Genomic DNA, 27,981 nt, shown 5'->3' with positions numbered 1-27,981 from the left:
GCAACTCGACTTTATACCTTTATAGTCTTTCATTAAAATAACTCTGTAAATCCTTATATTGTTCATCCGAAAGAGCTTATGTCCTATAATTTGAGAGATTATTCTATGCAATTACAATGTTTTCACTGCGAAACGATTGTAAATGGATTATAATTAAATATATTACAATTAACTATCAGGACATGACTACTACACATCGATTACGTAATTAGAGTTATTTAATCAAATCCTTAAGTGCGTATGCATCGTATAATTACATATATTTATATTAATATCAAATAGTTGATATCACTTTAATTTATAATACTAAATTAAATAATTTTCTTACTTAATATAATTTATTAAAGAATATATTATCGAATTTATATTATTACGATCGAATTATTTTTACATTTTTATTTTGTATCTGTGGTGGTTTTATGAATTCTTAATTTTTATTAGGTTATATAATTTCAATGAAAGATCAAACTGTTTTTACAACGTCCGACACGATGTCGTGTCGAAATTGAATAAATATTGTAACTGTATTCAATATGCTTGAAAGAGTAGTTCTTTTAAATCGTCAAGACTTAAGACACTACTTACGATATCGAAAGATTCATTGTTGTTATTTATTATAATTCTTTATTTATATTGGACGATGTAAAGGGGACTAATGGTTTTTTTTTTAAAGATAAGTGTACAAGGTAACATTCTTTAATCTCATTAATAACTTTTTAAGAAATAAATTAAAGTTGCTTTGAAGTTATACACTTTTGGTTTTCTTGTTAATTACAGATTATAATCTTAAATAAATACATATTAATGGTCCAATAATATTTTTACATGTTTTTTGTAAAATATATACCATTATATAGTTACTCAAATGATTAATATATGTTACATAGTATTGCTGATTGTTGTAAAACGATTTCAAACATATATATTTAATTACAGACAGTTGGGGAAAATACTATTTTCACTTACATATATATATATATATCTTATATAAGACGAATACGATTAAATTTCCTCCAAAAACTTGGCACATACATCTAATATTAAAAAGTATTATTTGGCATTAAAATACGATATAAATCGGGCGCCATGTCGTTTTATTTACGTAACAACTGTTGTTTTTTGTAAACTCGCTGTGGGTAACAGATTATGAGCTGTATTTTGTTTTGGATCTAATAAAACGTTGTCTCTGCTATCTGATCTTATACATATTAAACAACACAGCACCAAAACTAACCTAAGATTACATAATAATCAATTACATGTAAGCCCGCGGTCAATTGTCCGTTACACAAACACGGGCCCTTCACTTTCCACTCACAGGACGTGTAAATTCTCACAGTTTTTGAATTTCGAATCTTCTTTACCGAAAATCCATGTTAACATCTGCCTGGCTTTCATACTCGCTCGTACGACACCCCTCGATTTGTACCAGTGTGCAGGGGATGACTCCCTGCCTCCGTCAGCCGAGTATTGCTGCCTCTTCAGTCGTATTTGATTTAGAATACCCACGAGTAACTCGTCGACGTTGTGGTTAATCCCAACAGACACTTCTATAAACTTCGCTTTATACGTGCACGCGAGACACTTGCCGTCTGTGAACAAATAAATCAAATGAACAAAAATGCCATCGAAAATACTTCGAACCACTGGGAATAAATGTTGTCAACGTTAAATAGTAAATTTCTGCATGTTATACGACCATTATTAACTTTTAGAAGTTATTTTCATAGAAAACTAGTTTGTATTAAATTAAATTCTATAAATTTTCAGTGCATATATTTTTAGAAGTTTTAATTAAATACATTTTTAGTTTGATAAATATTACTCTATTACAACGATGAAATCTTATTTTTTTTAAAGTAAAGAATAACGTATTAGCTAAAACTTTAATTGTTGAACCTTAAAGTTCAGTGAAATCGGAATGTGAGCTTCGTCATTAAGGTACACAAGATTTTCTAAAAATAAACTAGTATCTTTTTTTTTGTGGAATCATTATAAGTAAGCAACATAAATGTAATATTTAAAAAGGTAAAAATAACGTGACGTAAGTATCCATGGCAAGATTTTAAAACATTTAAATATAGAAAAATAATTATAAAGAATAAGCAAATACTTTAAGTGATTTTTTTTCGTGAGTATAAAAAGAGCACAGACTCTTCTGCCAATGAAACAATTTATGGAGGAACCGTCCTGTTGGAGATTTCTCGGTTCTAAACTTCGAAGTTTTTATTGATTACTCGCTATTAACCCTGTAGTAGACCTGACTTCGCTCTGGTGCGATTAATAAAGATGATAATTTGATATAAATATAATTTATATCATATAGCACTCAGGAATAATGTACCTTTTTATCAGTTTTAGAATTGGATCTTTAGTTACGGAGACTACCTATGTAGGTACTTAACTAAAGATCCAAGTTGTATGTACAACAATCAAACTAATTTTACAAAAACCTTCAGAAAACAGTCTTATCTGTATGTACTATGCCAAATTAAACATTTTTTTTTCACTTATATTACGTAGAAAAGAAATCTTTTACAAGGCCCATTATAAACTTTTTCACAATAATTGGCGAACTGTCAAATATGACGTTAACGATTGATGTTCTGTATTATATCACTGTTACTGATGTTCGGATTTAAGCATGAATTACGTGAAAATTATCGATAAAGTCAGTGTGATATAGAATATAAAAGGAATAAATACTATAAATAGATTTTTTTTATACCGAAAATAATTAATGATTGATCGGTTTTTTTTTTTTTAATTATTTGTTCTTTCTTTGAGACTTCAAACCAAACATATTTTATTACATAATTTTTTATGGGCAAAACTGACGCCGATTGTACTCTGTCTTTGATTTTTGTTTTGATTTGATTTGATTGTAAGTCCAAGATGCTTATCACGTCATAGTGCAGTGTATCCGTAATGAAGGTCGCTGGTGAAATTTGAAAAAGGAATCGATTTAGATGAGATAGAAAAATATAACGGTATTTTGGCTTTTTCTCAATTGGTGGAGGACATAGAATTATATAAACTTATTTTAGCTATAAAGTGTAGATAAGTCTGATATTAATAAATAAAACATATTAAATAAACATTAGACGCGTTACGACGTCAACTAAAAAAGGCAGTTTTCTAAAGTAACGTTGTTAGGAGATTGGGAACGATTTCGAGGTCAAGATGTCGTCAAATCAATTGACATAATAATAGGGATAACAAAGTTCCGATTCGATCTAGAGAATTCCTTAAGGGCTTTTTTTATATGTTATATAAAGTTGGAAATATTTTTGGGCAAGATTGTCAATTACAGTTTTCGTAGAGAGTGGATTTGTAATGTTATTTTAAGAAACATCACGCCCATTGACGGCTTCCTTATTTAATTCACTATTTACTATATTGAAGAGTTCTTTTTTGCAAGCATTTAAAATATATTTTTTAAGATCTTTATCGTTTCTCATAATAGGATACATACAATTTCATTTAGCGTAAAATTAAAAAGTTTGCTCAACTCTTTGGCGCAAGGTGCGCCAAAGAAATTCTTTCTTCTAGTAAGATATTTTGATGTCTCAATCACTCTATTCCTTATTGTCTTGGTGGTTTAATAAATGAGTGAGCTTATAAGGCTGCGGAACTCTGGCGTATTGGGTTTTAGTTCCAAGTCAGGCTAGTAAAAATTTTCTACTAAGAAGTTCTAGGTGATAGTCTAGACTGCTGTCTCTTCGGATTATGAAAGTGAGAGATGCACTCCAGTGCATCTGTATATAGTTGTGATCATACTTGTGCACTATAATATCTCCTGTGAAGTTGTCTCCATTACCTATAGTTTACTTCATACTTCAACATTAAACATGCACACATCAATAAAAAAAAAGAAAATAATAGTTCTGAATAATACCTTGAGTGGAAACAGCTCTACTCCTCGCCAGGTCAATTTTGTTGCCAACGAGAAGCGCCGGTCGGGCTCTCAGCATGTCAAAATCAATAAGTCGCGCCAGTTCCTGTTCTGCTTTCTGGAACGATGCCTTGTCCACCACTGAGTAGATAACCACGAATGCATCTGGTGGCTCTGAACGATCGATTTCTTCCTACAAAAAAGGAGGAAAAAAATTTACATCTTAAGACAATTTTTCGCCATCCAAGATTAAATTAGAAACTAATTTAAGAATACGATCGTCAAATGTCAGAATTTGATACGCAATATCGACGCAACGATTATAGCGTATTACCGTAAGTCGATTTACAGCATATCACAAGTGAGATATGACCTGAGCTCTTACAGAATGCGACTGCTGTGGAAATTTACTCTGACATGCTGTAAAAGCAATGACTCATATGACCAGTAAGCAAGTGCGTGGGCTTAAAGTGGAAAATGATTTAGACTTTTACAAATAACAAAAAAGTGACGTATAAACCGTATGTTGATGTGAAAATGATGTTTATTAGGGTCACGGAAATATTTATTCAGGGAATATTGATAATTTGTACGGTACGTGCGTGTGTTTACTTTTGGGCCTGACTAAACATTGTTAAATTTACTACATAATAATTAAGACTCGTAACATATTAAAACATTAATAAATGAGGCATGCTATTTGATAAAAAGTTAAGGATCAGTTGATTTTCATGCACGTTTAATGTCTCCGATAGACCCGATCGAAACCTATCTACAATTATAGATCGTTAAAATATAATTGTTCTTAGCTAATATACATGGAATTCAATGAAATGACAGTTCAACGGGCGGCCATGTTTGACGTTTACAGGTACGTTCAGAAAGCTGTGTAATGAATGATTATTGTTAGTTTTCACTACCGAAATAGAAAAAATAGAAGTTTTATAATCATAAAGTTTTAAAAAATTTATAAGTAAAGTAAATGATGAGCCGTATTTCTTTAGCTTTATTCATTTCACCCGAGCGAAGCTGGGTTTTCATCCAGTATTGTAAATAATTTAGTTCAAAACGAGACTCATCTCTCTCCGATTTTTCTAGTGATATCTTATTATTGCTCTCGATAAGTTGCAAGGATTTTAAACGAATAACTCATTTTTATTGACATAATATTTTTTTATATACTTTTATCTAATATAATAGAGTCCGATCTTATATATATAAAACTAATTGGTTTTCTGTTCGCTTCGCTCGTCCAACTCGTAGTTCGCTTTGAAAATAAATTAATCTTATAAATTCAGTGTAGTGTAACGAACTTCTCTAAAGTCGTGCGCCGAATTTAACTAAATGTAAAGAAATATTTATACCGAAAATCCCATAGAATATAACTGTTCTGTAAACATTTAAATTGTATTTTGAAATGAAATGAATACGATAGAGGACTATGTTTGAAACTTTTGTATGAATAAAAAGAAGACGAAACGACTTCAAAGAACACGATCGTCAAATGTCAGAATTTGATACGCAATATCGACGCAACGAAAGATTTGTTTCCTAAGTTTATTTAATTAGGAAACCTTACCGTTTAAAAGAAATTAAAAACAGTAACGGTTCGTTTTGATTTTTTTACTCTAATGTTCTTTTAATTTTCTTTACTCACTTAGAGTTCTCATTTTCACTCGAGTGAAAATTTGCTTCGTTAATTACTATCCTTCGCTCGCGTATCCGCATGAAATACTGTGCTAATGAAAACCAATTTACCTTGACCCTTCTGGAAAATGCAGTCTTTAGATATTTAAAGGTTTCTCTGCTGTGGAAATTGACACAAACAATTATGCACTTCTTTAACACAAGGCTTTAGGTTTAATTTATATAAAAGAGAATTTTTATATAATATTTTGTTAAATAAACGATTAATAAAAAGGGATTTTATACTGTAAGAGATTGGTTCTATATAATGTCGATAATTGGAGATCGTATTTGTTGATTTTCATACAAGTTACATAAATTTAATTGTATATGAATTATTTCGTGTTTATGATGAAAAAGTATAACTATATAATAATAACTAAATTTTACAGGTTCTCCCGGAACCAGCGGCTGCTTTATCTGAAATTGAATCTAGTAAAAAAATAAATACATTAAAAAAAAGAGCGTATGTGCGCCTGTCTTTAAGGTTCGGATTGAACGTTTTCACTAATAGATGAACTGATTCCCAAGGAAAATTTAGGTATGAGATTTATAAAAGAAGAAATTCCTGCCTTACTTTTATAGTGTCCCGTTAAAATTAAAAATAGTAACAAAAGTTTTTTATTCTAATCTCTAACTAGTGTCAAAAGTTAAGTCTTTTCCATTTAAATACAATTAAAAAAGTAAGTTCTACAACAATCCCAACTCTATTAAATATAAATAAATATTAATTGACATTTGTCTGTGGATAAACAATTTGATCGAACAAACATTCCGTGGATGTCTTCATTCTGTTCTAGCTTCTGCGTGAGCTAGTTTATTTTTTTAAGCAGGTTATACGAGGGAGATAATATTTAATAATATTTTAATACTAAATTCTGATGTTATGACATAGTTATATAGTGCTCAAATAACAAGGCTCTGATATATGACAAGAGATCGGAAGAGTTTCAGTGTTGAATAGCAAACTACCAATAACATAATAAAATAACATAATCAGCCTGTAAATTTCCCACTGCTGGGCTAAGGCCTCCTCTCCCGTTTGAGGAGAAGGTATGGAGCATATTCCACCACGCTGCTCCAATGCGGGTTGGTGGAATACACATGTGGCAGAATTTCGTTGAAATTAGACACATGCAGGTTTCCTCACGATGTTTTCCTTCACCGCCGAGCACGAGATGAATTATAAACACAAATTAAGCACATGAAAATTCAGTGGTGCCTGCCTGGGTTTGAACCCGAAATCATCATCAACCATTAGGTGCAGAATATCCAGAAACGCTAAAATACATATCTACTCATTTCTTATCAGTAGCCCAAAAATAAAGATTAATGCTTATAATTTCAAAAATGACGGATTTCCAGACTAACCTACATAAGAAATAACCACCCCTAGTGGTAGAATATGCAGAAATGCTTAAATACGTTATTCTAAAAATACAGTTTCGTGTTTCTAACTTAAAATATAACGGACTTCAATACAAATTTTCAATCCTTATTTAACATTAGGAAAAAAAACTAGTGACAAAATTGTTACAACGCTTATTGGTACATAAATATATATTATATAAAATATTCTAATTTATGTACATAATTTTATATCGATTTAATTATGATAAGTGTTTAAGAAATAAATGTAATTAATTGCTATTATTTAAAAAAAAACATTATGTTTAATTATAAATTGGATTCACTATTTATTTTATCACATATATGATTTATAACTTTACATATTCAGGAGCATTAACCGTAAACGTATACAAATATCGCCAACCACATAAAAAAGGCTATTCGTATAATCCAGATATTAACGCGGATGAAATTGCTAGGCGCAGATACTATTATAATAAAATACTCTATACAATTTTAACAAACGCACAATTCGACTATTTGAAACGACCGATTGGAAAATTGTAATTATAATTCGTATTTGTCCGTGTACCAATATTTATTAACTAGACGTTGACCACTTCGCTTCTCATAAATACTGTATTAATCAGTCAAAAAAATATTGAAAAATAATAGCTTATTGCATATTCCAGTGGGATGATTCTACCAAAAAGTTGTCACTTTGTCGTTTAATCGACCCTCAAAACGTAAATCGGTGTTTAGCTGTTATCCAATTCTACTAACACAAGGATCCAGTTGCGGTTCGATCGAAATTAGTACGGAATAGAATTTGAAATGTACCCTTATAATTTAGTAGGATTGCCGGGTCATAATCGGCATGTCTGGTAAAATGTATTACAATCAGCTCCGCACAAAATCAAAATCAAAATATCTTTATCAAGTTGGCTTTTACAAGCACTTTTCAATCATTTAACAAACTATATTAAGTGAAGATACCACCAGTTCGGAATACAGAATCCACCGAGAAGAACCGGCAAGAAAATCAGTAGTTACTCTTCTTCGACATTTAAAAATACAAAGCCGTGTTAGGTATATGTATATGTTATATGTAATATATCCTGCCTGGAAATCAACAAGTATTAGCTCCACGCTTTTTTATATTATTATAAGATTGGTTAACAAACATTGAAATATACACGTTAGCTCTTATAATGTTATTAAGATAATCCTGTTTTAAATATTTTTTTTCAACATTTTATATTAAGAGTATTTACTAGAGGGTAGGTTTGTGTGTAAGCCCGCATCAAGCCGGTACACACACACAAGTAATCACATATATTACTACCAAACAGCAATACTTAGCCAGTGTAACTATATGCACAAGGAAGATAACATATTAGTTCATTACGTGTTAGGAATGGTTAACGTTTCTTACATTGCCAATGTCTACGGGTGGTAGTCACCACCTCTTACCACCAAGTGGCCCATTTGCTGGTCCGCCTGTTTTATTATTATTTTGAGTATAAGTTAAATTAGTTTTTTGTACTATTTAACATATCAGTTTAAATAAGTTGCTATTATTTTGTGTTAACAATAATCGCTAATTTTGTGGATACATTTAATTTTTTTGCAATACAAGTGTGAGAGTTGTGAGGATGGATGTTTAAGATTTGCATTATAATTACACACGACCGTCGACGTTCAGAGACGCGCTCCGAGTAAGTCAAACTATACACTGCATTTCGTGTATATCGCGCGAGAACAGGCAAGCATATATGGCGCTCACCCGTCGCGCTCTTACACAATAATACCATATTACGATTACTTAAATAATGTATTTACTGTTGATATACAATTTATAAATAAATAAATCTTCATCCTATTGTCATTTTGACCCACACAACTGGAAATGAATTAAATACAGACGTTTCAATATCATTTCAAATAGCTTTGTTTTTATTGGTCATTCCTCAGCTGTTTTGATTGAATCGACGATGCTTTGTATTGCTTTGATTATTTTCCACAGTTTTGAAGTGCAAGTACATTCGGAAAGGAAACGTAGAATAATACAAAATAATTCATTTATGTACTGAAGTGAGTGTATGGTCGTTTGTGTGTTAATGTACTTATTTAAACTGATAGTCTCAAAACGTTTGCTAATGTGAATATACGTATACGGACTTCTTTATAATAGGTGTTTAGCAGGTGCTTAGTTAACTCTGATCTCTCTTTCCGACGTAGTTGATTTGACATTCGAAAGAAGAAGATAGTATTGTTTAACGATTCATTTATCACTTATAGGTTATAAATCTGTTCACTAATGAAGGCGCACCCCTGTTCGTTAAGGGCGTGCAGTAACAAATAAAATCTAATTTGTATTTTTTTTGCTGTCTTTGTTCTCACTTAGGTAGAATCATTTCCATTTAATTCAATACTGTAACACGAGGAATATCTAAAGTGCATTTATGCGAAAAAAATCGATTTAAATTGTTTTGTTTTGATTTTGATGACAATGTAGCACATAAACTTCTTTACCGTTGAAAACACCATGACAATTGGGATAGGTACGTCCGCCTTGTCTTGCAATAGAAATAAATAAGCAAGTTTTAAGGTCATTTGGATATTAATATGAGACAATACATGACCTACCGCAATCGTTACCAATGGGAAATGGTCTGGACTATTGGAAGTTACCCAAGATTTAAACGACCAAATTCAAGAGGCGTGACGATACCATTGCATAGAAGGAAAATAATCGTACATTTTATTAACCACTATGTTTTTTTGTCGAATATAATAATCACTTTAAATAGTGGTGTATGTTAAAACTTAGCGTCCCGGGCACAAAATATCCTTCTCTAAAATTTGCGGAAAAAGGTTCTTCAAGTTTGGAAAAGTCAAATCAAAATTGATTTTGATGATGAGTAAAAATGGATATCGATTTTGAAAAGCACTTCGTTTTTTTACCACACAGTTATTTTAATGATATATCTAATAGTGATAGGTACCCAGTTTTTTATACGTGGGCGGAAATTTGCGAAAGTAAGTCTAGTCAGATTATAAAAAGCGCAATTTAAAATATTAATATTTCAACATCACGGAACATGCGTACGTGACTCGTAATCATTTTCTTTTCCCGCTTGCCAAAAAAATGAGACCTGAATCAAAATTTAATTTTAAAACAAATAAATTTAAAATTCATCAAACGATCGAGACCAGACGAACAATTTTATTGGTAGTTGTACAACGTTCCAGCATCGTTAACGTAGTCTTCATTATTGAGGAATTTCATGTTATACCTGATGTCAGTACAGAGTCTATACCAAATACCAATGGTACTTAATAATATGCAAGTCAATATACATTGATAGCATAAAGTATATTCGCTTGCCAATGTTGTCACCAGTATCATAGATAAAATCATAATATCAAGATACTTCTTCATCAAGTAGATTGTACAAGCATTTATACATCGTCATTTTACAAGGTTTTCATTGTTAAGCTTCCACCAATTCCACATGTAGTTTCTTCTGAGAAGAATATGTTACAGATCTGTTCACTATTTTGGCGGGCCCTTCACGTTAAAATTTAACGATTTAGCTTTGATTAACAAATATAATATATACCCTGGACAAAATAGCTTAATCTTTTTGACAGATGTAAATTTTTCTGATCGACATAACTTTGCAATGACGAACATATTATTTTCTTAATTTAATGATTTTAACAATTGTAAAAATATTAAAAAAAATACATATAATACAAAAGTTCCTAAAGATTCAAGCGTTATCCGAAAATTTTAAAATTTCCTATTATCGGTTCTTTTGGTTGGGGTCTCTTTAGCTGGTATAACTCTTATTAGAAAAATAAGTTAGAAACAATTGAGGTATATTTTGCGGGGGGGGGGGATCTGTATCCGATATTTAATTAGAGTACATAGTACCTATTCGATTTAAACATTTTTATAATTTAATACTGCAAAAAATATTATTTTATTAAGGCGACCCAATATTACGTTACTTGCTGATCAAATATTTTCGTCACTTACTGGAAACAGCTCAATTTATTTTGTTTGATTACAAAATACACTTTGGATACAACCAAAATAAACTTTTAAAATAATGACGAAATAAATAAAATAAAGATAATAGCTATGTGTTGAAAGTAAGTAACAAGATGTGTTAAAAGTTGTAGGATGTGAGTTTCAAAGAAGTATCTCATATAAGACAAAGGAGTGTGGCTTAACAAATCTCGGCGTTACTGGAGTTTATAACAATTTAAATAACAAGCATATTTGTTGAACTTTATAGTACAAAATATGTATATAAAGTGAACATAAAAAATATATCTAAAAATGTAGATGTACTGATTTGCATATTCTGTTAAATGACTTCGATATATGAATTAAAATAGTTTTAAATGATATAGGAATATTTTGTTTAAATTATATTGACAACTAGCGACCCGCTCCGTCTTTGCACGGGTGCAATACTGATACTAAATACTGATACTAATACTACAGAATGTTTTCCATGACAATGATACTATATCCCTGCATTTTAAATCTGTAATATCTTCGAAAGTGTTTCTCTACTATATTATGCATGTAATATACAAATATATATATAAACTTTTCTCTTGAATCTCTCTGTTAAAGAAAAAAACGTAACAAAATCCGATGCGTAGTTTTAAAGATCTAAGCATAGAATCCTTACATCAACAACTGAGAGTGCTAGTTGTCTTTACTGTGCTCCGTATAAAAAATTCGAAAACAGTTATAAAAGTGTAAACTTGACTGTGCTTTTGTTAGTAATCTAAAGAACTAAAAGTTTTTTATAGAACGAACATTGTAAATACAAGTAAATTACCGCAATAATTAAAATTGAAGTGATTGAAATACACATATTATAATAAACAGTGCAAATCGTTTTGTCTTCCTACCTAACATTAATAAAATAAATTACGATCAGCACTTCGCGATGCAACTGTAAAGAACATTCGACGCGCCCGTTAACAGTGTTGTGGTGTATTGGTGCGAGAACTCGCAATTCATCGAAGAATCAACGATCGATCCCGAACTTTAATTTTTTGTTTTTTTTTTGTTCCTTTTTTATTCCTGTGAATTATTTTTGCTTATTTGTTACACATTCTACCGTGGAGAAATTACTGTGAAAAGTAAAACAATATGGTCTTTACTTGCAAAATTTGTACTGATAATATTGCAGTAACACAGAAGCGAATTAAGTGCAGTCACTGCCTTTTATACTACCATACCGAATGTGTTAAAATCGGTAAAGATTCAGTTGGTATAAGAGCCCAGTGGAAATGTCATAATTGCAAAATTAAAAACAGTAAATTGGCCACTTCGGAGGTAGACAAGAAGAAGAAAGCACACAAATCACAAACCCCAACAGAAAGTGAATCTGATAAATATTCTACTTCTTCTTCAACTACTAGCACGCCGAACTTAAACCAAGATCTAATAACGAAACATAAAAATGAAAACTTGGAGGGTACTTTATTTAATTCTCCGGAAATTTTAGAGCAATTTGAATCCATCTTTGATAACAAAGTAAAGCCTATGGTGGAATCCATATTTAATGAACTAAAGGTATCTCTTATCGCGGAAATAAGGAAGGAAATGGCCAAAGAAATTAAAAGACTGGAGGAAGAAAATGCACAGTTACGTATTGAATATGAGAACTTGGATGAAAAATGTAAGAAGTTAGAAGCAAGAATAACACATACAGATACAGAAGTTTCAGAACTACAAAAACAAATTAATAACCAACAACAATGGGCAAGAATGTCGAACTTAGAAATAGTAGGATTGCCTGAATTACCCAAAGAATCACCAATTAATTTAGTCATCGAAATAGCAAAGCATGCAGGGGTCACCCTCAAACATGAACAGATTGAATTTGCCTCACGAGTACAGCCAATGCAAAGTAAGCCAGGTAGACCGAAAACACTTGTTGCAAAATTAAAAAATCGTGAGCTTAAGGATGTAATTTTATCCGGCTTAAGAAAAGTTAGAGGCATTAGTACAACAGATATAGGGATAGGAGGGGATCGTCGCAGATTCTACGTCAACGAACATTTAACCCCAAAGAACAAGCAGTTGTTTAATAAGGCAAAATCTATCGCTTCTGATAAATCTTACAAGTTCATCTGGGTCAGAAATTGTTCAATTTTTTTAAGAAGAAACGAAGAATCACCGGCCTTAACAATAAGTTCCGAAAACGACTTGAACAAAATAAAATAACATTTTATAACTATACGATAGTAAATAACATATTTCTACCGCTTTTTGATACTACAGTTTATTATAATTTTAATTCAAAATTGTATATAGGATACTGTTCACTAAAACATGACAACTTCATAATCACACTAACCACATTTAACACAATAACACACCTACCGCTAAAAAATATAAAAAAACATACAGTAAATAAAAAAATTACATATAAAAATAAAAATAAACTTATTATAGTCAAATATACTGCTAATATAATTCGTTCAATACTATTTATTAAATATTCATATAAAATAATAATTAAAATACATTTTGGTACATTGCATAAATCTGCGTCATGACTAGATCATTAAAAATAATTTATCAAAATGTCCGTGGACTGCGAACAAAAACTGAACAACTAAGACTTAATGTACTATCGAACGACTATGACATAGTTCTTATTAGTGAAACATGGCTAGCTGACGGATTTTACTCTGGAGAACTGTGCGATAACAGGTATGAAATTTTTCGTTATGATGGGAATAGAACTACATCTAATAAAAGTATTGGGGGTGGAGTTATGATCTGTTGTAAACATAGTCTCCATCCGCAAGAAAGAACGGATTGGAGCTGCCCAGGAGTTGAAAATATCTGGATTACCATACCAGCTCATTCACACTACAACGATCGTGACCTCCACATTGGAGTTATATATATCCCGCCTGATAACGCTCAAGCCAAGCGATTAGAAGATATGTGTTATTTCTTTTCTACCACACTTACAAACAAATCTAATGATTATTTCATAATTTCAGGTGACTTCAATTTACCAAATATTGATTGGTCTGATACTAACTCGCAGAGTTATAGCTGTGGGACATTGATAGCGCAGAGCACATCTGCAAATCTAATCTACGCAACTAGTTCATTACATTTAACACAATACAATTTAATCCCGAATTCAAATGGAAACATCTTAGATTTAATTTTTAGTAATATATTATTGAATGTACATAAATCAAAAGAATGCCTTGTTTCCGAAGACAAATATCACCCTACACTTGAAATAGATGCGTCAGATATTTTATTAAAAGATCTTAAAGTCCCACCTGTTGCTAAGTTAAAATTTAATAGAGCCGACTATGATATTATAAATATGAACCTAACGCTAATCGATTGGACCGCTGTGCTACAAGGGAATACAATAGACTGTATAGTTGATAGATTTTATAGTATTATAAATGAAATTATTGAAAGAAATGTCCCACGTTTTACTACAAATAACAAAAATTCATCACAATATCCAATATGGTACAGTAAGTCATTAATACACATAATTAAGGATAAAATAAAAGCACATTCACGTTGGAAAATATACAAAAACCCAAGAGATTATGATGAATTTTCATTATTACGGAAAAGACAAAAAAATATTCAGGAAAAATGCTATACTCGATTTAAACTTAATATCCAAATATTACTCAAAAAATTCCCTAAACTGCTATGGTGGTACCAAAAATCATTGCGTAGTAAGAACACTAGATATCCCAGTAGTCTAACATTAGGTGACCAAAGTTTCAATACAATTGACGAAATTTGTTCTGGATTCAGCACATTTTTTGAAAGCGTTTTTATGAAACAAAATAATATTAATAATAATGTCAGTTTAAATCTACCAGAATCAGATGAAAACATAAACAAATTAATCATTAGTGAAAAAGACGTATATGATATACTAAATAAATTAGATATAAGCAAGGGAGCTGGTAGTGATAATATTCCTGCAATATTTTATAATAAATGTGCGAAAAATCTTTCTAAGCCCCTCTCCATAATATTTAACAAATCGTTAAATGGCTTTGCTACTTATCCAGCTAAATGGAAAGAAGCATTAATAATACCTTTACACAAAACCGGTCCCAGAAATAAAATAGAACATTACCGGCCAATATCAATAATTAATACAATCAGCAAAGTATTTGAAAAAGTTATTCATAAAAATATTGCGCCACTAATTTACAAGTCAATACCCCCACAGCAACATGGGTTTGTTAATAACAGATCAACTATAAGTAATTTATCAACATTCACCAATTACGTAAGTATGTCTATGGATCAAAAACAACAGGTTGACGTGGTATACACAGATTTTGAAAAGGCATTTGACCGAGTAGATCACATTATCCTATTGCAAAAACTACAAGCACTGGGTATTAGAGGAGACTTACATAGATGGTTTTATTCGTATATAACTAAAAGAATGCAAGCTGTCGTGTTAGGTGGTGCGAGAAGTAATTACATAGAAATCACATCTGGCGTACCTCAAGGTTCTATTTTAGGACCACTACTATATAACGCCTACCTATATGACATTTCATACTGTTTCAAATCCGCGAAATTTCTCATGTTTGCAGATGATAAAAAAATATTTTTATCTATTACAAATATTGATGATTGTAATAAACTACAAAGTGATTTAGATAACCTAGTTAAATATTATAAACTTAATAAAATAACCTTAAATATATCAAAATGCCGACAAATAACATTTACACGTAAGACAAAAACTATAAACTACTCGTATAATTTCAATAATATACCTTTACAAAAAGTCAATAAAGTTAAAGATCTAGGTGTTTATTTAGACTCTAAATTGTTAATGACAGATCAAATAGAACATGTTAAAAATGCAGCTTATAAACAGCTGGGCTACATTAAGCGTGTTTGTAAAGATTTCACCAATATAGATTGTATCAAAATGCTTTACTTTTCCTATGTACGTAGTTTAGTCGAATATGCTTGCAGCATATGGTGTCCGGGATACGTGACATACGTGAACAGCATAGAGTCTATACAAAAGCAATTCTTAAAATTCCTAAGTTTTAAAGATCATAGACATTTTAACTCATACACAGATGCATCCAAATTCTACCACATAGAAAATCTAGAAGTCAGGCGTCGTCAATACGATGTTATGCTCTTGCACGCCATTTGGAACGGACATATCGATTGCTGTGAACTCTTAAATCACTTATTTCTTCGAGCACCACAACGGCGGACAAGACATACAGATCTATTTGAAACCCCTAAAGTTAATACGAACTATGCACAACACTCAGTTTTAAATCGTTTGGTTAAAACATACAATAAATTTTATGCTGACATAGATTTATTTAATTTACCTAAAGGAGCGTTTAAAAAAGCAATAAAAAGCAAATGTTAGGCTAGCTTACTCAATAATGACACACACACACAACACACACACACACAATTTCACAAACATACAGTTTATGAACAGTACCTTTACCTATCACAAATTGTTTAACTTTTATAAATAACTAGTATAAAATCTTCATATTGTAACTGCTTTTCGAATTCATGTTATAATAGTGTAATCCTTTTTGGTCATAATTTTTGCATTATATTGTTCAATTTTATAAGATATTGTAACACTGTTGGATTGCCAAATGAAACAATAAACAATAAACAATAGGGACAGACAGACAGCGGGAAGCGACTTTGTTTTATACTTTGTAGTGATATAAAAGTATTGCTATCAGTTAAGTTGCTGGCTATAATTATCAATCTTAATTGAAGATTTCAGTTCAAACTCGGCAAGTAACACTGTGTTTTCATCTTATTTTACTTTTGATTATAATTCAACTTGAGCTCGGCGGTGAAGAGAACAACTTGATGAACTTAACATGTCCAGGGTGAAATTTTACGACATTTATAACAACTTTGAAGTAGCGTTGCGGTTTATATAAAATACATGTCTGGGGGCCGGTATAAATCCAGCTAATTTAAAAAAATACACCTAAATCTTCCTCGTGAATTACTCCGTCCATTAGTGAGTATTCAGTTTCAATTTGGTAGTTTCTGAGTTTATGGCATACAGACGCAGTAGGAGGTTTTTTTTTTTAAATATTATAATATTATATTCATTTTGGTTACCTTAGTGCTCGTGCAATTCACGAAGTAGAGTTCTGATTCTTCACCATTCAGCATTATTGATACTTTCTGTTCTGAACTGTCGATATCTGTAAAAAATAAAGTTGTATTAATACAAGACACAAGTTTGAATTCTTGGAGGGAATCATGTAAACTATTTAATTTTGTTTGATGTACATATATTAAAACGAACAAATTATTTCATTAAGGAATAAGAAGGAAAGGTATTACATACATTGTCATAAACAAGCGACTTATCGTAGATAATCGTTATAAATAACTTCAAGTGGTGCTTGTCACCGATAGATGGCGTTAGTAGTTTAGTTTCTTAGGTTGGAAAAGGCGGCAAGAAGTTTGACAGCATCAAATGGGACTTTTGATTACCCGTGGAGTTGTAATAATTGATTTTGTCGGTCTTTAAATAAGAATGGATGAACAACGAACTTATTTATTGTTTAGACATATGAAGTATACTTATTGGTAGGTTATAGTTAGTCTACCTATACACTTAATATGTTTGTGCTTCAGTTTGATATAGTGTACACAAAATATTCCAATGAAAGGAAAAAAGATAAACATATAGCCTTAGATTTATATATTTCATGCGATTTGCTAACAACTCAGCTGTATTGTGCATTACTAAAAGTTTATGATTAATATATCTTTATTTATAAAACAACATTATTACACCTAACTACTTATTTCCAATTTAATTTTACTTTCGAAATTCCGATAATAGTTTCGTCGAAGTTCAAAACGTTTTTTTCCTGTTATGGTTGGAATACAGTATAATTAATATTTCGAACGCCGCCAATGTATCTGGTGCTGGCAGTGTGTGTAAAATTTACAATAAAGCATTTTCAGAATTGTTAATACTATTAATTGTTTCACCTCCATTCCGGAAAGCAGCTTCCACCGAAAATAATTAGCAAGAAAGTAGCATGTAGTCTATTCCAACCACGAGATAACAAAAGAAAACCAGACAGTGAATTAACGAAATGTTATTGGTATCGAAATATTATCAATTATATATTATATAATTATATCAATTATTTTATTAATAATTATATATTGTTATATAACTTTTTGATAATATTTCGGTCTAGAAATCCTTCTTATTTATTTTTATATTATGCATTACAAGACGCGTGACGCGGCGAGGGGCGAGTGGCGCGGCGTTTTTTATTTCCGCTTGGAAGAAGATACCGAGCTGCGGACGTGCGGTTGTTATGAATTATTAAAACAAAAAAAAGATATCTATAATAATAAACTACGAATAAAATATCTCTAAAAATATACTAGGAATTCATTAGAGCATAAATAATATTTTTTTTATATAGGTGGGCGGATGAGCAAACGGGCCACCTGGTGGTAAGTGGTAACCACCTCCCTGGCGCTGTAAGAAATATTAAACATTCTTTATATGGCCTATGCGCCATCAACCTTGGGATCTAAGATGTTATGCCCCTTGTGCCTGTAGTTACAGTGACTCACACACCCTTGAAACTGGTACACAACAGTGCTGGGAACTGCTGTTTGATGGTAAAATTATTCGACGCGTACCTACCCAGAAAGACTAGCACAAAACCCTACCTATTTTTTGGTTCTAGGATTTATACCAGTAGTTGAATAAAATCATTAATTTACATATGCAAATGGAAATGTGATATAATTCTAAATATTATTTCGAACCAACCAAGAGTCTTTACAAAAAGAAGTTATTTCAGTATCGTTTTTCTAGTGGCTAGGACAAAGTTATTGGGGTTTTTTAGTGTTAACACTCCCGTGACTCGGAAAGCACGGATATCCGTCGGTCCTTTGACCTATTTCGCTACCGCTTTTATTTAAAAAAAAAAACATCCTTCTGCGGCCGGTCTCCAAAACAAAACTCCTTGAAAATATTTTGCTAATGATTCCCCATAAGGGTTTACGATGCGCTTATCAAAAATAAATAATCTGTATTTATGACACCCACAGGGTGAGATAAAGTAGGTATTTTGCTGCAAGATATATACCTAATTATATTATACTTTATGTCGTTCATAAAGTCATTCGAGCTCACGAACAACCGAGTGGTCCAGTTTCTGAATTATTTCTCATTTGGTTTATATTAAAATTACACCTACAAATACGATTACGATTAACTAATAAAACCCATATATGACAAAATGTAAATTAACCATTATATATCGATAGTATTTGATGAAAAAAACCGTCCGTTAATCTTCATACCTAATAACAGGTTTTCCCTCAATTAGTCACTCGTATATCGATCAGCGATTAATCAAAATGTTGGCGTGACTTCTAATTAATCAACACTAAGGTTTAAAGTAAATGTAATTATGTCCACTAGTGCTATAATTTTACTAATTATTTTAAATTTTTTTGATGAAGTTTCATTATGTAATTTTTTTGATACAAATCACTGGGTACTGATTTTGCTGGTGTGGTTACGCAACCAAGACATGAAGTTTGAGGTTGTTAGGTAGATGTTGCGCTATATTATATACTATATTAAAAATAAACATTTGATTATGACTTGGATTATTAATATCGAAAACGAATATGTATAAAATATTAACAATTATTTACACACTGACCACGTATTATTCGTGAAATAACTCTTGGGCGAATTTTATCAAGAGCTATTGAGATTTGTAACAAATAAAACGTCGGTACGTACATGAAAATGATTACCTTAAATCTTAAACATTCAAACCGTACAACGAAAAGCAATTTACCTTTTACGCCTTCTTAAATAATTTAATGATATTGTTCTTACCAAAAGAAGTTACGCTGTCAAGTGCGACTTAAAAAAAACAAAATTATCTTCCAAATTCAAAAACAAGTTTAGTATTATCAATAATATTTGAAATTATAAATTGTGCCGTACACAGTTAAAACTCTTGGACATTGTAATAGCACTTTTTTTTTTAAAACAAATGTTCTGTGTTTTATTCATCCACTGATATCAGGGACAATTTTCGACTAGACTATCGGAATTGCGATTTAACGAGGAAATGTTATTAGCATTTTTGCCAAAATTCCCCTCGATCATAATTTGTATTTATGCAGGATTTTTTTACTTTGTTTCTTTTTGTACATATTTGGTAACAAACTTATAAATCTGATAATAATCCAATACATTTGTATGGAAAAAAGACGATATAAAACAAACAAGAATATATGTACGCAATATAACTTATAAGGCTGCCTACAAAGGCAATCTACCGACTTCTAAATTCAAAATATTATTTACTCATTTCTTTACGTACAAGAAAAAGATAAAAGGAATGTTTCTAATTGAACAACGTGATCTTAGTGACTTCGTGACCTCTCAGTAAGATACCCAGTAAAGACTGTAAATGTTTTGGGGCTAAGGTCTGCTTTAGAAGAGTTTTGGGGCTGATTCCACCACGCTGCTCCTCGTTTATTCAACACATCGTGTTTCCTTTTTTTTATTGAGCACACACTCTACTGCGCCATCTTCGCCGACTTCAACATATACGAGTATGTATATATAATGATATTTGAAATTAAATCAGTTCATCACAACATAAGCTCGTATGACTTCTATGGTTAGTGTTGTGTTCCAGTTTGAAGCCGAGTGAGAGGGACATAACATTTTAGCACCTAAAGTTAGCGGCCCATTTGCGAAATAGGGAATGTTAATATTTCTTACAGAGCGACTGTCTATGTTCGGTAGTGATCACTAGCCACCCTATTGAATAAATTTATAAATCTATCCATATAATAATAATAAATAAATATTGGGCAACATCACATACATTACTCTAATCCCAATGTAAGTAGCTAAAGCACTTGTGTTATGGTAAATCAGAAGTAACGACGGTACCACAAACACCCAGACCCAAGGCAACATAGAAAACCAATGAACTTTTTCTACATCGACTCGGCCGGGAATCGAATCCGGGACCTCGGAGTGGCGTACCCATGAAAACCGGTGTACACACTACTCGACCACGGAGGTCGTCGAGATTGTTAGTTACTAAGTGCTGAGTTTCACTAGAAGCAAATACGATACAATTATGAAGTAGAACGATAAGGAAGAAAGATAAAGAATGGCTAGGAATAAAACAGATACACTGATTATTTACATTCCAAACCGGTGGCAGTTCTACAGGTAATTATTATTTGATGACGATTCAAAAATGCTCGTAAGAGCCAACTTTATTAACATTTGATTTCACTTGATTTGACATCTACCAATTAAAATTCAAAGAAACTTTTTCATTACATGACACGACATGACATTAATAAAAAAAAAATTAACTTAAAGCACTTTGTATATTCGTATTTGACTTTATTCAAAAGTCGAAAGATATTCACAGAAGTTTAACTTACGAATTATAATGTTGCCCTTATTAAATTCTATTTGAATACGTCGTAATGAGCACGTGTGTTGGGTAACGAATACTCATGTAATTTCCCCAACCTCTTCTGATTGGGTTAATTCAATTTGTCCCTTTGAATATTAATATTAATCCCTATGACATATGTATCTATATGTAGATACGCCTGTGTATATATGACATCGTAAAATTGTAAACATACTCCTTAAAATTTAACGCTTTATTTTTGGGTAAATTACTACGTAGATTCTATCGAAGTGAATTTCAGTTATATTACAAGCACTAACCTAACAACAGATTACCAACTATCGAAATTTTGTACGTTTTATTGTTGGTTGATTTACTGTTCTCAATCTTACGAGAACTAACAATCTTGCGAGATAGATTTGACGGTATTTACAATTTCACGGGTATAATTATATACATATATATCTAGATTTTTATAGACATTTTATCTATTGAAGCAAAGAGTTTGATGTACATACTATTAATTGTTTAATGGGGATAGAAGAAAGATGCATTTAAAGAATATTGTATTGATCAATTTTCATATTTTCGTTGTTGAGATACGCAAAGGCAATTACAGATTAAGTAAAATAAACACTAAGTACTACTAGACTTAGTAATAGTTAAGTTGTAAGCACTACTTTTTTATGGTATAGGTTGGCGGACGAGCATATGGGCCACCTGGTGGTATGTGGTCACCAACGCCCATAGACAATGGCGCTATAAGAAATATTGACCATTTCTTACATCGCCAATGCGCCACCAATATTGGGAACTAAGATATTATGTCCCTTGTGCCTGTAGTTACACTGGCTCACTCACCCTTCAAACCGCAACACAACAATACTGAGTACTGTTGCTTGGCGTTAGAATATCTGATGAGTGGGTGGTACCTACCCAGACGGGCTTGCACGAAGCCCACAAGTAAACTCCTACTACGATTTCTCGATTATGGTGATAATTTTTTTATCGTGTTTATAAAGAGGATTAACATAAACTTGTGCTTTGAAATCTTTGCATCGACTATTTGGTTCAAGATATTTTAGAACCGATATGTTAGAGTAGTTGAATCCTTTATTAATAATCAAGAAATTGTGTTCAATTCGTGTAAAGGCATTTGTTATACTTTTAAAAAAGTTTTCTATCATCAATAATTTTAAAATGATTTTTTTATACTGTGAAAGTAATTTAGAATTGTAATCGTAATAATATTGAATGCTATCTTAATTGACAAAATAATTATCGTAGCAATATTAGTTGCAAATAATTAAAGAATTGTGTTACAAAATAATGAAAAAACTGGTTTAAAGATTTTCCAATCATGGGACAGAATACCGCGCCTAAAAATTTCTTGGCCGAATATTCCGTATTCCTTTTTTAAATAAGAATATTTGGTTCGTGTCAATTCTTGAATGAATATTGTGATTGCGTTTTTATATTTCAGCTGTCCGTTCCGAGTTCTTACGAGTAAAATTATAAAGTTTTTATCTCCATGCCAGCCATGAATAAATAAAATAATTTTTAAATATCGAATGGTGCTGGGAAGCTGGCTCAGGATTAAATGAATATTTAAAAAAAAAAATAGACATAGACGACGGCGCGATGATATATAAATGAATTATTAATACACAAACCATACTTACACACACGTCGGAATTTTATATGTAAAAATAAGTATATTACTTCATCGATGTTTTATCACCTTTTATGTATAACAGTGATGAGACGTCAATTTAAAAGGCATTCAAACTGATAAGTGAGTGTCAGTTGATTGTTTTGATGAAGAAATATTAAATAAATGGGCTATTATCAATATTGTTTGGAGAGGAATGCTACAAAATATAATGCTATAACATTAAGAAGTTAATAAATATATACAGTAAAGAAAACACACACACTGACACCTTGACTGTTACACTGGCTATGTCCTTACCTATACAATTGACTTAATATATACTAAAACATATATTACAAAGTTTTGTTTATTTGTTTAGTCGGATTTCACCCAAAGAATATTTTTCTTATTGATGTGCAATTCTGATATGATTCGTTTGTAGTTTCTGGTTGGACATAGTACTTAGTAGGAAAGAACTGGCGATCCAAGTTCATTAGAACCGATCGCGCTGAAAACTACAGACAGACAGATATTTTTTTATGTGACAGATTTGAAAGTCTTAAAATTTTATAAAATAAACATATGCATGTATTGTTAAAGATAATAACAGTAAACGCTTTAACTTTTTAAAGAGAAAGTCAAACAAATAACGTCAAAAGAAGTTTAGTTATAGAATACGTTTTTTTCTAACTGGCAACTTTATTTTTCAAACACAAAATAATCAATATTTACAATTGATATTGTTTCTATAGTATTTTCTACAGTACTTAACGATATCATGGTGATATTATATAAAAATAATAAATAAAATGGATGGATATATTTATACATTAGCATTATTTTATTGAATGACATGTAAGCACGCTCAGTTTTCGTTACAAATTTAATAGAATAATAAAAATATAGAGAAAATCTTGCCTTAATTAATAAGTCGGTTCCGTCCCTTGGGAACTGTCCTGTCTGGTAAATTGCCTTGGACGACTTTAGTAAAATAGATTAATGATTTATCTTTTCTTGCTTCAAATCATTTCTAGTAAAGAAAGACATTGACTTTCATGTTTTTTTTATACTCAATTGAAATTCTACGTTCTTTTTTTGAAATATTTAATAATAATTTAGATGTTGCTATTTTTTTTTAAATAGTCTTATTCTCCTTGTGAAGGTCTCCCAAAGCGTTGCAATTTTAAACATTAAAATAGTTCATAAACACTGCCAGTATTTATCGCGGTGTTGTTTTTGATGCTTTTAGTATTTAAATATATGACATACTGACCTTTGCCAAAAAGGGTCTTTTGATGTACATACATCAAAAGACCCTCATATATCATAATCAAAATTACAGACTTAGTGTTATTAAAATAAATTATAAATAAATGAAGCTCATGACCATCCCCGCAGCAACGGAAATATTGAAATTTATCGCTTAGAATATTTATACCAAAATTAATCCCCGAAGTGGAATTTATTTTTAAGTACCTAATATATCAAATTCTAAATTCTCTTCGAAATTTTAATTCCGTTTTTATAAATTAAGCAAGAATTTTTAAAATTCAAAGACAGTTCGTAGCAGTTAAATACAAATTTCAATAGAACCAAAAATTTTCAAAAAAGAAATTTGTTCTTTCTATGAAATATGAAGCCACAGAATTATCTATATAATTCGAGCCTTAAACTACAGAAATGAATAGACAAAATTGACTCTTTTCAATAGAACTAAACACAACCTATTATAAACCTTAACGGTAACACAATAAGGATTGATACTCGTTTATAGAGGTTGCCAAAATTGGATCAACTTCTTTTACGTTCAGTGACATTTTCCCGACGATCTAAATCTCCCGAGACAGCCTTATGATGAGGTCTAATCGAGTTTATTATACTTGTATCGTGGTCTTTTATATACTGTCATTGATAAAACTTTTTGAATTGTTAGTGATACAAGCAAGTATATTTGTGTCATTTGTAAGTCAGTGGCTATTATGATGTATGATTTAGACAAAAATTTATTCGGTTTACTTAAATTAATTTATAAGACTTGTTACATTTGTGTTATGCTTAAAAATCCTACTCATGATATTGACGACCTCACGGCTGATTTTGGGTTAGATAGCCGTTATCAAACTAAGCCAATAATGCAGCCTTTTCAATCAAAGTGCTATAGATAAACAAACTTTAGAAAGGTTTGTTTATCTTATATATTTTTATTCTAATGAAACTTCAAAAGTATCGATTAAAAAAATCGCCGATATTCAAAACACCATATTTTCACAAATAATTACTAATTAATCAAGATCTTGACAGATATCTCAACAATTTAATCATCATCCTCCAGTCCTTATCCCAATTTTACTTGGGGTCGGCGCAGCATGTCTATACCTCTCTGTCGGACGTCATCTCACTAGTAACATTCTTTCTAACCATATCGTCTTTCACACAATCCATCCATCGTTTCTTTGGTCGTCCCCTGCCTCTATATCCATCCACATCCATTTTCAAAACCTTTCTCACAACATGGTCCTCATTCCTCCGCATAACATGCCCTTACCAAGAATTGTTTATTTGTCGTAACTCCGCCTGTGTTTGGAATAGACTGTTAATGTATTAGTGTGTCAAATATGTTTCATACAGAATATCTGGGCACATTTACACCCTAAATATTGTGGATAAACTAGACTTCTATACAAATATTATGAATGCAATAGTAGCCCTGTCTGGTACTTTTTCACGGCCGAACTACTGAACAGAATTTGATGAAATTTGGTATGAAGCAAGATTGAACTCTAAGATGGGGCCATACGTAATACCTGTTTATCATTACACCTGATGACTAAATAAAAGGCGAGTGAATCCGCGACCGACAGCTAGTTTTACATAATTGTATCTTTTAATAAATCAAGATGTAAGTTTTCTTGTAAGGTTTTAATAGATGTATTTGTTAAAATTGCTTAGTGTTCCGCATAACATGTAAAACGTTGCGGATTATTTAAGTTGTTTTAAAATGTTTATTAATAAATTAAGTTGATTTTTACCCGATCAACTAATGTTTCGATTTTGCATTAACAGCCTGTAAATTTCCAACTGCTGGGCCTCCTCTCCTTTTTTGAGGAGAAGGTTTGGAGCATATTCCACCACGCTGCTCCAATGCGGGTTGGTGGATACACACGTGGCAGAATTTCTTTGAAATTAGACACATGCAGGTTTCCTCACGATGTTTGTTGAATTATAAACACAAATTAAGCACATGAAAATTCAGTGGTGCTTGCCTGGGTTTGAACCCGCAACTATCGGTTAAGATGCACGCGTTCTAACCCAGTGCACTCTGGCTTGAGCGACCATTGAGTACACAGCTCCAAAGTGTATTAATATATTACAATTAGTGAAAGTAATTACGGTGTTTAATTCAACTGACGAACTCAATCAAAAGTCAAAAGTTCAACGACCTAAGATCCCTTTAACTATAATATCATAAAGAAGAAAAATTTGTTTGTTTGTATCTACGAGATAATCTCCAGAAGAAATGAATTCCACATATACAATTCTAAAAAAAAAATCAGTAGTAGAAAGCTACGTTACATTTATCAATACTAATATTATAACTTTGTCTGTCCGTCCGTCTGTCTGTTGCTCTTTTATGATCAAACGGCTAAACCGAATTTAATCAAATTTAGTATGATGAAAACTTGAACTCTAAGGAGGACATAGTATACATTTATACCACTTGACAATATGCTCTTAAAACGAGAGCAAAGCCGCGTGCGAATAATACTAGTACATAAAAGTTAGTATCTTTTAATAAATCAAGAATGAAAAAAAAAATGTGTTATTATTATACTGTAATCTCAGGAACTAATAATCCAATACTAAAAAAAATCTACATTATTCCTTAGTGAAAACACAAATGTTGTGCGCATAAACGTTTTTATTTTTATTACCCGTGCGAAGCCAGGGCGGGTCGCTAGTTTAACATAAATTCGATGTATAAAGCGAAATAATACAAATTACTTTTACCTTAGTGGAAATAAATAAGACTAATAATAGGGTTGGAAAATCTTTTGCGGTTATTTTATTTCCGCTTCGCATGTAACCTTTATCAATCTAATTTGTTTTCTTGTGAAATGATACCCGTGTTTACCAAAGACTTATAAACTCTACCGTGAAAATGCAGTTTACTTTGATGAAAGTTAATTATTGTAACGAAGTCACTTTCTATTACAACTAACCTTATTCCGCGACTTTGCTGAATAAGTTTTTATATTTAATTCGAATTCAATTTTTTTAAGAAGTATAATGTTTTTTTTTTAAAACATGAAAATAATCTATGGTGACCTTTTCGAAGTTTCGATGTATGTCTTGTAAGATTTCATCTTTTAAATTTATTTGATACCGGCTTTATATAGCTATATATTAAAGCGATAACAGTTGACTTAAAGCAGAACTGACGGAACAGCTGTTACGTTACGTTCTGTGTACGTTAAACTGTTCTGTTCCCGTGGGTCGTAGCGTGATATTATAAATCAATCAATAAATACAGCTACTGATACAAATATATATATAAATCTGGTAATGATTATTATTAGGTATACTGTGATAAATTGTAACAAATTAAAATATCTCGTAAGATTACTAACAGTATTTAAAACGGGATATTTACCATGTTTTTTATTTTTATTTGGTGGAGCTCGATATTTCGACATTATCTACGAATGTCTTGTTCACGAGACTTCTAACTTCTTCTTGTTGAGAGAGAAAAATAACCATGTTAATTGAAAATCTCGTAAGATTATTTATATTTATAAAAATATTTACATAAATGAATATTATTTTGCTCTATAATATTGCCTATGAAGACATCAGCTATGTTATC

General features: G+C 31.3%; 1 protein-coding gene across 1 annotated transcript in view; it reads right to left on the bottom strand.

The window, feature by feature from the left end:
• Positions 1-865: 865 nt before the first annotated feature.
• LOC113399262 (GTP-binding protein REM 1) overlaps positions 866-27,981 on the bottom strand; it is a 137,808-nt gene continuing 110,692 nt past the window's right edge. Inside the window, exons 3-5 of the mRNA XM_026638355.2 lie at positions 17,127-17,212; positions 3,899-4,088; positions 866-1,592 (exon numbers count right to left, since the gene is read on the bottom strand). Coding sequence (XP_026494140.2) covers positions 1,315-1,592; positions 3,899-4,088; positions 17,127-17,212 — 554 coding nt within the window. The 3' untranslated portion in view covers positions 866-1,314. The remainder of the gene's footprint in view (positions 1,593-3,898; positions 4,089-17,126; positions 17,213-27,981) is intronic.

Source organism: Vanessa tameamea, chromosome 16, assembly GCF_037043105.1.
Source record: "Vanessa tameamea isolate UH-Manoa-2023 chromosome 16, ilVanTame1 primary haplotype, whole genome shotgun sequence".
In the NCBI taxonomy this organism is placed as follows: Eukaryota; Metazoa; Arthropoda; class Insecta; order Lepidoptera; family Nymphalidae; genus Vanessa; species Vanessa tameamea.
The sequence above is the reverse complement of the archived record's forward strand: the minus strand, read 5'-3'. Positions and strand labels throughout refer to the sequence as shown.